Below are 12,296 nucleotides of genomic sequence, written 5' to 3'. Positions count from 1 at the left end.
AGTGAATTCAGTCAAGATAGTAATCTGAATAATTATGTGGAAAAAAAGTAGGAAGCATAAGGGATTTGTGGTTTACACAGGAAAATGCTATGTATGGAGGACATAATCATCCTCAATTATTCTGCTATATATGATAGTTCTAAGAGTGTTGTTCTTATTATCTATATCTTATAATACTTGAAAATCTCTAAAGATGAGGATCTGTACATTTCAAAAGAGATAATGAAGTCAGTGGATCTTGCTGGTCAAAGTAGTGTGGAGTTAGATTGTTTGAATAATTGAAATAATCAACTAAACTTTTATAAAATTGTGTGCTCTTTTCTCTCTGTTTACATATTTTGGATAGCCACATTTTCCTTCATTTTGGACAATTTTAAAGTATTATTTGATCTGTCTGTGGAAAAATCATTGAACAATACTTCATTCTTGAATGGCAGTCCAGGTAAAACTTAATCATCCCTTGATATTTTTTTAAAGATACTAGGTGGTGCCATGATGTCCTAGCTAATTTTTCCTGTTCTGAATCTAACCTGTAGTTCTGTGACCTACTGCCAGTAAGTACATAGTAGTTCCTCAGCACCTCATCCAGACAATTTATCTTAATGTGTATAGGTTAGCTACAGTTTCTTTTTTAAATAATGCTGTGGGATTTGTTAGGAGCATGAAAAACATGCTAAAACTTGCATTCTCTTCTAGGAATTGGTATTCCACAGGGAGGCAACATAAATCTTCCATGACAAGAGCAACATACCAGGCCTGCATTATTTCCATTAGAGATCTCAAGCAAATAACTTGCTTAAAGACTCTTTTCCAGTGACTCATATTATAGTTCAGTAAACGCTACCAATGCAAGTTTTTGTAGTAATACAGTGTAAAGATTTTGAGAACCTCTGGCTCTGAGGTCTCTACAAATGGAGATGTTTTGTGATCAGTTTGTAAAATCTGTAAAAATAATCAACTCTTTACATGAGAAACAAATTTGGAGAGCACTGAACAGCTTCTCTGAAGGCAATATGTTACTTGCAGTGCAGCTAGGAACTGATATTTTGACTAAGTGCAAGAGGCAATGCAAATAAATTGCAGCAATGAAAACAGTTTGAAGCAGTATTTTCTCAAGAACAGCAACAGAATGACAGTGGAGGTCAAGGAATCGTTATCAGTGGTGATTGTAAGAGCTAGTTGGAGTAATGTCAAGAATTGATTCAATTTCTAGGTGTGTGTTTTTCTCCCCCATGAGGCAGAACAGGTTCAAAGAACGCCACCCATTGCTGGCTTCTGCTGCTGATGTCTTCCCAGCATGGAGGGGAGAAGGGGACAGGACATTTCTGGCATGGCAGGAGACCCCACTGCAATGCAGTGCAGACAAAACCACTTTCCTTCCAGCGGATCAGACTGAGACTTGCTGTTTCTGTTCTTAGCTCTTTGTGGGGCAAGTAAAATCCAGTTCACCTTTGCAGTTAGACCAGTGGCCCACAGCCCCCAAGAGACAGACTTGCAGCACTGAGAAGGTTAGAGTTCCCCTTGGCCTAGATGCAGCCTGCCTGTTATCTGCAGAATAAGATAGATGGCCTTGCAAGGCTTCTTTGCACGGTTCTTAGATGCTCCAGTTTACGTTTTGACTTTGAGTGCATCTTTCAAGAACAGTAACAAAAAAAAAATTCACTTAAATGCTGAGGAAAGCTGAGTGAAACTGAGCAAAAGCCCTAGCTATAACAGTATTCACCAACTTAAGAGAAAAGAGAAATTTGAAGTTTCTAGTTGGCAAAAAAAAAAGAAGAAAAAAGAAGTAATAAAAAAACTTTAACTGGAAAATACCAATCATGTATTTGTAGTTCTTGGGAAATGTAAGATATCAGTTCCTATGAACAGGCATTTATTCCACAAAATCCAGGATTCACAGAAATTGTCACCAGCTTATTTGGAGCTCCATGAAAACATTGCTACAAAACAAGATAAATATCACAGTTAGCTATTATATGAGAATAAACACTGAAGTCAGAGGCAGATTATGTATCACAGTATCTTGTTGAGAATTGTTACTCTAAATTTCAAGGGGGAACTAAATTAAAGGGAAAGAATTTTTCTTGTTTTTATATTTGTCCCTCCTGATGCTCTGATTGTGGAAGATGAGTCGTCTACTCTGGTTACTCTTCTGCTCAGGTCTGAAGATTTTCTTTTAGTTTTGTGTACAATGTGCATGTGTAATTTCCATCAGAAGAAGGAAGTGTTTATCCAAGTTCTGAGGGGTGGAACAGTTGCTGCAGTTTTAGGTAATTTTAAACAAACTGAGCATCCTGTTTAAATAGAGTTAAGTAACCGCAGTTTTGTACTAGTTGGAAAAGAATTCTATACATGGATGATATGAATAAAATATCATCTGACAATGCATTCCAAGGCTGTGACATATTTATTTGATTTCTTGTGCAATGAAAGTTATATCTTTGACTTTTGTTTTGGTAACAAGTTTACTGGCAGAGCACATCCCATTATGTAACAGCACTCTACTAGAATATGAACTATTTTGTATTTATATTTACCTGTATTTAATATACGTATTACTATCCATTATAAATTCCAGTAGCCTCTGGAGAAAGCTAATTCAGCTTTCTGAAACTGAGTGGAAAATAGTGTATTCACACAAAGAACTTAGTTTAGGGATCTAAAGAAAATCAGGAAGAATTTATTCACATTCAATTGTATGAGAAATATAAATGATAGAAAAACTAGTATTTTAAGTAGGCTTAGCAACAGCAAATGTTACTTAAGATGTGCATGTTTGATGTTTTAAACGTTATAAGAGATGAACTGAAAAACAAAAAACAGTGAAAAGATTTGTTTTCAGGCTTGCAGCATGGACATACATTTCCTATTTGGAATTAAGAGACAGACTTAATTTTTATTTTTTTTTCTGTGATATTTCAATGAGTCTCTGCTGAACTGCATTTTGGGTCCCCCAGTTGATAAGAGTTGTTTGAAAGGAAAAAAAAAAAAAAAGAAGTGTTTATATTCTTCAGATTGTGAGTGGTATTTGTATTTGGCCTTCTGTCTATCCATGCATTGTCTTTAAGCTCCAATCTAATGTTAAGGAGATTTTAATTGGCAAACAAACAAAGATCAGACAGGTTAATGGATAACAACTGAAAAATATCTTTAAAGGCTACACAATAATTAATGTAAACACTACATCAAAGTCATTCCGTGTCTAGACTTTCATGGAGGGTTTACGTAGAAGTCAGTTCCTAAACAATGGTAAACAAATAATACGCTGTGCAGTGTCATCTGTGAAATCAAAACTGATTGGCAAGATTATTTGGTCTTGGTAGTAGGAAGACCTTAGTCATTAATCACACCTCCACGGAAAGGATCTGAATTGAGTTTGTTATGACCTGAGAGTTTATTATTGTTGATGTTTCTGGAAACCGCCTCACTTTTTCCAATTAAAAATTTACATGTTATTCCAGAATAAACAAGATATAGAAGCTCTATCCAATGGAACATTTAAAACTTAAAGCCAAGTAAATGTAAAGTGTCGACAGAGGGAGGATGACTTAATATAGCAATGATATTAATAAAATATCTGTAAATACAACTAAAAATTAGAGAAAGCAGTTTTGAAGAGGGAAAGTAATGGATAGTAATCAGAATAAAGGGTAAGGTGTTAGAAGAGTTTTCTGTAGAGCTAAAAGAAAGGTTTCTTTGAATGACAAAGAGGATGAGAACCAAAATTTAGGTGCAAATACAGGAGTAAAAAAAGAGAAGATGAAATCAAATTCCTGCGTTAAGTGAAAACTGGGCTTTCTCACCCGAATGTGATAGTGACAAAGGCTAGAGGAGTCTCTTTTGGAGTCCAGTTTGGAAAACACAAAGCATCCGGAAGACTATTGAAATTAAGAAAGTCAAGAGGAAAGTATGGGATAATAGAGGTGTTAAGGCAGGCAGTCATGCATTAAAATATAGTGGTTAAAACAAGAGTCAGAAGATACTATGAAAATACAAAGTAAAGTTGACTTCTTTTTTTGTCTTGATTTCTAGCCTGTTTGCTTCATATCCACTTTTAAAATCTCTTATCCATGTTCTCTATTGTTTTTCTTTCCACTTATTACTTTAAGTATTCTCATTCAACCATACCTTTTCAAAAACTCAATGAAAAGCAGGTATGATTAAGAGCTAAAATAAACCCTCCAAAACAATCTAATTTCTTCAGAGAGCCTATAGACTTACTTTGCATCATTTTTTGCTTTATAGATGCCAAGAGAGTATTAATCTGCAGCGTCTTTGTTTCTGATCTTTCCTTTTATTTGAGTTTATGTAATGAAATATTTCCCAGGACTACTTTACATTTATTTTATTCACCAAAACATACTTCTCAGATACTATGAAAAAGTAGTCCAAAAATAATGCAGTCCAAATTCAATGCAATTTTCTTTTGGAACAGAATCAATAATAAAGTCATAACATGTATCTCATTTTTAACTAAGTAAACACTATGTTGTTCTTCAAGAATGCATAATTCTTTGGGGCATTCACTCTATCGTCTCGCACTTAAATACTTTATTATATCCTGGTGATCTTTGTAGCATGATGCATAGAATCTTTAGAATGAAACTTAATTCAGTTACTTGAAAACTACTATTTGAGGATGAAATCCTGTCCTTACGGAACTCAAAATGGTTTTATTGGGTCTGGTAGAAAGCATACATTCAGAGTGGTAAGGAATTGTATATTGATCATTAACTTCTGATGAAAGATAAGGAAAAAAGTTTACCCAGCAAGAATTAAAATTGTGTCTCTGTTTTAGTTGATGAGAGAATGATGGAAAAAATAAATGGACTTACCAATTTCAGCTGAAGTTCATAAGATGTTTTCTTCTCTTGCATCCTCTTTCCATGTATATTTGAGTCCTAGCAGATTATATCGTTGTCCTGAATAACAAAAAGTGAAAAAGAACGAAAAGAAAGAAAGAAAATGAAGCAGAAGAGAGAGTAGATTTAGGACAGTAGTTTTTATGGGGACTGGTTATATTTCATCCAAAAATTACTGTCTTCTAATGTTAAAACTTCAGCCTGCTGTACACGTGTAAGTTGTGTATGGCTTTTTTTGTGCTTGAGAATTAGTATTGCCTTTCTCTAAAAATCAAACGTTTTCCTAGACACAGTACAGAGAAAAGAATTTTTGAAGTGCTCATATTTCCTATGAATTCTGATTAGGAAGCTGAAATGTGCACTCAGAGAAGCTAGGAAAATAATTTGAAATAGAAGTGAACAGCAGAAAAATACAACTGAAGAGTGATTTCAATCATACATTTATAAATTGAAGTTTTAGTTGGTATACTTTTGAAGAGATGATTAACTAAGCTGAGAATGCCACGGTTACTCATAATTACATCATTAATCATAATTACAATAGGGAAGAGGAGAATTGCACAGTCCAGTTCTGGTAATGGAGCAGCTACTAAATATTTAGCTCAGACCAGCTGATGGCAGGATATTGCACTAAACAATCCAGATGATATTTAGAATTTAGTTAGATGTTTAGTGGATATTAAAACAAACAAACAAACAAAAACAAATTAAAAAAAAAAACAAAAACAAAAACAAAACATATTGGTTTTGTTTGGTTCAAAATTAGAAGCATCCAATATAAAAGTGATTAAATATGTATACTGATCTGTTAGGAAATGGCCCTGATCTAAAAAGTTCTCTATGCCAGCCATTACTTTTGTGCATCACTGGCAACCTATTTTGGAAAAATTTAAAATAGCAACATGAGGGTTCAGTTTCAGCAAGTTTCAGCCAAATGTTTCAGTCCAAATAGTTCCTGTGCATGAAACACTGCACTGTATCTTTCCATGTAAGATATAATGTGTTGCAACATGTTGCAAAGCAATCCTCCTACCAGGAGTACTCACCAGAGGTGTTCTGCCTCTAGCGTGGTAATGAGGAGCCTAATGAAGGACGGTACCTGTATCTTCTGCTTAGAGATGTTCTATCTTCTTTTGTTACATGACAACACCAGTATCATCAAAGTTTTTACTTCTCTATTGCAAAGCTGACTGCGTATTGTCTTATCCTTAACCACCAACTTCTGAAATCATAAGGCCATCTGAGAGCTATCAGATTTCCTTTAAAAGCGAAGCTGTAATTCTCATGGGTTCCAGAAGGAAATCAGAGGCACTACACAGGCACCCATATTTTTTCAGAAAGAAAGCAAAAAAAGTGGTTTTTAAACCCTCTGAAAAGGTTAAGTGATCTGCATCATGATCTTGAAAGTTTTGTATCTCCAAGATATGGGTGGAAAGGCACAAGATTTTTTCTGCATCCTCTTTCTGTAAGTGGCAAAAGGTAAGCCCAATATATCTAGCCTCCTCCAGGAAACAACCCTGATAGACAGACATGGTATTAAGGCACTTAATGTTCAGGATTAATGTGTATATTTAAGGTTAGGTATATTTTAAGTTCTGAGCTTTGAATCTGAGCTCTAGAGTGGATGATTAAAAGCAAACAGAAAACATTTATGAATTTCTGTACTCGTATCTATTAACTGTGTAGTCTGCAGGAATGGATTCACTGGTAGGAAACTAATTAAGTTCCATCTTGTTGGTTTTGTTTGTCCAAAGCAATACTGCATCCTGTCTCTTCTTCTTCAAGCAGATGCCACGAGCCAGAGTTAAACTGCAGTGTTAACTGGAAGTTGGAGAGGGGCTCTGTTACCTGGTCCCATGTTTGAAAAACAGTGTTCTGTGTGACCAGAGGACAAAATGTTTGTTTCCCATGAGCTAATGCAGACCTTTATATGTTTGGACCTGTTCTCATGTCACATGAGAGTTCCTTCCACCTCTAAATTCTTGCACATACAGATGTAGGTAGCTAACAACACAAAAATAAATAATCTGGTAGTAGACTTACAAACCCAGGGTGAATGTGCAAAGAGCTGAGAATTTAAAGCTGTTAGCACAGATTAGGGTAAACTGTGCAAATCAGTAAGAAACAGCTAAAATGTAGGACTTAAATTATACTGAGTGGATATGTGTCATTTCTTATGTCTGCATCTACATTGTCAGTGTACATCCTAAATGTTTTAAGATGTTGAGGTTGTTGGGTTTTTTGTTTGTTTGATTGATTTTTTTTTTTTTTTTTAATCTACTACTGTTCTCACTTCTGTTTTGCTGAATACTTGAATTCTGGATTTTTTCATTTTCTAAAACGTGACAAGATGTGGTGGTTATCTGAAAATCTCAGCTGCTGCTCACAAATTAAATTCATTTCTGGTTCTCCATGGAGTAAGACTCGAAACCTTCAACTGTGGAGTGATAAGGATCAGAAGTAAATAAAAAGAACTCAATATATATTTTAATGGTGTAGTTATATTTCAGTGCCTTGTGAGAATGTGAGGCAATTCAAAAAGTTACATGAGTGTGTTTGGGATTGGCAGCACTGATTTGTATAGCTTAACCATTCTATTTCATTTGTACATAACTTGAGAAAGATATTTTGTAGACAAAGTAGCTAGCTGATAAGAGATAAGAAATAAGGACCCTGAAATTTCCTCTGAAGCTCTTCAGTAGTTGATGAAATTGACTTTCTCTCTTTATTGTTACGGCGAAATTAAAGAACAAGCAGCAGCATTTAACGGTCTATGTTATTACTTGAAATTGCTTATAATTCCTTACTTATATGTTGATGCATGGAGGGGTGTGTGTCTGCATATTGCTTATTAATACATTTTGATTCTATTCAATTTTTGTCATTTCACTTTGAGATCTTGTCTCGTTTTCTTTAGGTTTGAAGGCTTTGGTTGTTAGCTTTTTCAGAATCATAGCTTTTGTTTCCTTCATTTCTTGACGCAAATGCTGCAGTTGCCTCAAGTGCAGCTTAGAGCAGTCCTTTGTGTGACTAAAAGAAATTAGCTAAATAGCACTGTTTAATTAATTTCAGGACCGCCTCTTTTTCGTCATGGAATATGTAAATGGAGGAGACCTAATGTTTCAAATCCAGCGCTCACGCAAATTTGACGAACCTCGATCCCGCTTTTATGCAGCAGAGGTCACATCAGCACTCATGTTTCTTCACCAACATGGCGTCATCTACAGGTACTTTTTTGATCAAAAATAAGGTATTCTTGAGGCTCGGGGCTGGTTTTGGCTAAAATCCTCTGTCTCTTAGCAACCAGATTTAGATTAGTTGTTTGTTCCAATTTGCTTACATAGAACTTTTTTGGCTGTTTATCATTGAGAATGTTAACATTTGAATAGCCTCTGCAGCAGTCGCCAGCTGTGTGTGCCAGTTTTGTATTATAGTACAAATAAAGCTTTTTTGAAAAAGCTTGGCACGTTGTGAACCAGAGGTGACCTTTCTGCAGATCAGTGTAATCTCTTTACTTTCCTTTCTGTGCCATAGATTTCCTCTCGTTTTCTTACTCCCTGCCACTTCCTGAGTTTGTTTGTCCTAGTTGTCTTCACTCTGATACAATCGGGATAGTAGTCTGCAATGCTTTACGTATGCCCCTTCCTCTTGACTGTTTGGGTGAAGCCTTAGTCACCAGCAGGAAGTGGCTCTCTGCAGACTGTTTTGATTTGCTTGCCAGTAACCCACATCCATTTGAACCCCCACCCCCACAAATCTCAAATCTTGAGCATGTGTGTAGACAAAAATAAGTGTGGTTTTGTTGTGTTATGAAGAATGTATTTAGGTATAGAATTTTTACTATAAAAAATAAGGAATCACTTTGAAAAATTTCAACCCATTGTCAATTCACCTGATAAATCCTTTATCTTGACATTTTATCCATTTCTTCCATTTTGTTTGCTGTCAGCAGACTATCAGTGCTCATGACAAATTGAGGTTTTCACAAACAGAGTGGATTACAGGTTTTGTGACAGAAGTGTGACCTACCTAGTAAATAAATTCAAACAATTTTTATATTCTTACCCTCTTCTAGGTGATCATTTTTTATTTGAAGTAGGACAGACGTTCTGACATTTCTTAAGCAGAAGCATCATGATGTGGATGTAGAATTTGTCACATCCCTGGATGTTAATGCTGCTTTCAAAAGTATTAGAAATTAAAAGTGAATTATAAATGTTTGATAACCAGGACTAAGCAACAACTTCAGTAAGAAGCCATTGGCTTTCTTACCACCTGGGATGAAACTTCCCAGAAAAAGAATCTCCTTTCCAGAAACATCAAAAACATCAGGAGATTGAATCTTGTAAAGAAAATGGGAATTACTGTGAAAAGAGACCTTCAGTCAAAATTTAGTCTTCTTTAGAAAACTTACACTAGCTCTTCGTCTTCCCCCTCGGTTCTGGGCTCCTCAGTTCAAGAAAGATGAAAAATTTCTAGAGAGAGCCCAGCAGAGGGACTCAAGGTGTTGAGGGACCTGGAGCATCTCCCTTCTGAGGAAATGCTGAGCTCTGGGGCTATTCAGCCTAGAGAAGAAAAAGTTGAGAGGGGGTCTCACAAACAGTTATAATAAATATCAAAAGGGCAGGAGTCATGTCGATGAGGTTGGGCTCTTTTCAGTGTTGCCTAGCAATAGGACAAGAGGCAGTGGACACAGACAGGAGCATACAATGTTCCATGCAAACATAATGAAAAATGTCTTTACTTGGAGAGTGACAGAGCACTGAAAGAAGCTGCCCAGAAGGACTGTGGAATCTTCTCTACTGTAGATATTCAAAAGCCATCTGGATTCTTTCCTGTGAAACCTGCTGTAAGGGGGTTTGCTTTAGCAGTGGGTTGGACTAGATGATCTGCAGAGGTTCCTCACATCCCCTATAGTTCTGTAATACTGTGATCTTTTATTAATACTGGTATGATGTTTGTGTAATGGGTTGGAGTTTATTCTCTACCGCTTGACATACATCTATTTTCAAGTGTTGAATAACCAATACATGTTTTCCTTCCTTACCTGTAGAATATTTCTTGCTCCTTCTCTGCATTCATTTTCAAAGCCATATATTTGTACATTTAGATAATAGAATGTGGAAGTTTCAAAATTTTCTAAGTATCCACTAGAAGGGATCAGACAAGTGGATGCTTTAAAAAGTGAAGAATTTTGAGGATTTTTTTTTTTCCATGAGGAGACTTGAGCTTATTTTCTCTTTCCGAAAGCTGGAATTTAGACACTTTGTAATCAGCAGTCAGTGCAGTGCAGTGATTTCTTTGAAACAGCAAGAAACAAAATTCAAATTGGTAAAATTACCTTCTAACGTCTTTATATGAATTTATTATTCTTATTCCTTCCCTCCTCCCATCCTTTAACTACATCCTCTTTTCACTCTTACTCTCTTTTCTCCCACCGTTTCTCCTTGTCCTATGTGTAGCTTCTACTGCGTTGGCTTCTGGCATTGAGTCACCTGGTGTGTATGTGTTCTTACTGTAACTTTTTGTTAGATTCAAAATACTTTGATCCCCAGAAAAATATCATTATGATGAAACAGTGCTTCATGATTTAAACTTTATAAGATTCTCTCAACTTCTGATTCAGAAACTATGCTGACATGTCTGTGGCACGCTACAGAAAAAAAAAAGAAAAAAAAAAAAGAAAAAATTGTATGTGGCATATTATATTGGGTGTAATGTCAGAAGAGGCAAAAGAAGAGAAATATCATGTATTATAGAATGAAAGTAGTGACTGTAAAAAGCAATAAGAGGAACATTAAGAATACGTGTAGTTGTATTTGGTTTGGCCCAGGCTTTTAGAAAACCTGGACATGATTATTGGGAATCAGTTTTGGGCTGACTATTGGGAATCTTTTTGCCTCACTTATTACAATATGAAAAATGCACTGGGATCAAGTCATTCTTCCATTCTCCTCAACTTCTATTAGCTGGCAAACAAGGGAAGAGAAAAAAAAAAAAAAAACGGAAAAAAAAAAAAAAAAACCCTATGCTCTTGAATAACTACTAGTCATAACTACCTAACCTGCCTTCAGAAATTTTAATAAAGAATACTTGTCTTCTGTGTAATTATATCTCTAGAAAAAACATTGTGGTATGAAATTAATGGTTATTCTCCAAAGTGGGAAATGGTGCTTATGTGGGCAATACTTCAAGGAAAATGGGGAACATATAAATAAACTAAGATGTTTGATGGAAATGCAGGTTTCAAAATAGCTGCTGTAGCTTCTGATCTTTTTTCAGCCATGTATGTGGAAGTATTTGTTTGGAACTAAACATAGTTATATTTTTGGAAGTAAATAGCTAGCTTTAGCTCATGCTTTGGCTTGTTGGCTAGATTTTTAGAAAGTGCTATGATGATACTAAATGATCATCTTTTTTAATAACTAGTTTATCCTCATTTCCCCTGAAGTTCAAAGAGAAAGCCAGCTCCCTGTTTGGCAATAGAAATTATTCTGTAGGTTCACATCTTAGCAACTGGCACAGCTGTTCCCAGGCTTATCCAATTATCCATGTGCTGGCTGGAGTTAAGCACCTTCCTTTTGTTTATGGAGTTTATATTGGAAGTAAAGATTAAGCTCACAATTTTTATAAATAAAGATTCTGCTATTACTATATTCATACTGCGTGATAGATAAACTTTATCCCTTCCACCTTCCCTCTTATCTGACTTGCGCTATTCAGGCACATGTCAAGTTTGGGCCTGACAGTACAGGTAGAGTCAATCAGAATATCCAAACTTTCTGTCTCTGTTTCTGGCTGTTATTGTTTGTGTTGTGCGATTGCACCATTCTGAAAAAATGTATCCAAACTTCAGGAATAAAGGGCAAGACTATGAATCTCATGTTGCTTACAAGCTGAATTGGACTTAAAACTCAATGAAGAAAGTTTGTGGTCTATATTCACTGTTACTTATCTCTGGAGACTGGTGTTATCATCAGCTTAATGTGTCTTCTCACACAAGCAAGGTATACCAAAATGGTTATTAAGAAACCACCACTTCCTTACTTCCTCCTTATACTGACCCTATACTGCATCGTGGTGCACATCTCACAGATGTGTAAATGAGACCAGTTCTCACTTAACCTGCAAGTGCTGGGTTGAGTACAGGAATTCTTATATGAATGACTCTGGCTCTCATTTCCAAGTGAGGTGATGCAATAGCCCATTCTGGCCTGAAATACGTGCAAGGAACTGTTGCCTCCTCAGGCAACAACATCAGTCTGAGGATGGGGCACCAGCTCATGAACGCACAAACCAGCATCCCTTGTTAATATTTGATGGACAGAATAACTGAGTGTATTGCAGATCTTGTTTCAGTGGCCAACATTTGCATATCATGGTGACCTCCAGCATAGTGCAAGACCATTCATATAATTCTGTGGAATGCTGTCT

At 35.9% G+C, this 12,296-nt stretch overlaps 1 protein-coding gene across 3 annotated transcripts in view; it reads left to right on the top strand.

The window, feature by feature from the left end:
* The window catches only part of PRKCE (protein kinase C epsilon), a 272,140-nt gene that overhangs the window by 211,989 nt on the left and 47,855 nt on the right, over nucleotides 1-12,296 (top strand). For all 3 annotated transcript variants that reach the window (XM_048935852.1, XM_048935854.1, XM_048935853.1), the window contains exon 11: nucleotides 7,935-8,089. In XM_048935852.1, coding sequence (XP_048791809.1) covers nucleotides 7,935-8,089 — 155 coding nt within the window. The remainder of the gene's footprint in view (nucleotides 1-7,934; nucleotides 8,090-12,296) is intronic.

The sequence above is a fragment of the Lagopus muta genome, chromosome 2, assembly GCF_023343835.1.
Source record: "Lagopus muta isolate bLagMut1 chromosome 2, bLagMut1 primary, whole genome shotgun sequence".
Classification (NCBI taxonomy): domain Eukaryota; kingdom Metazoa; phylum Chordata; class Aves; order Galliformes; family Phasianidae; genus Lagopus; species Lagopus muta.
This window is presented reverse-complemented; position numbering and strand designations above follow the sequence as displayed.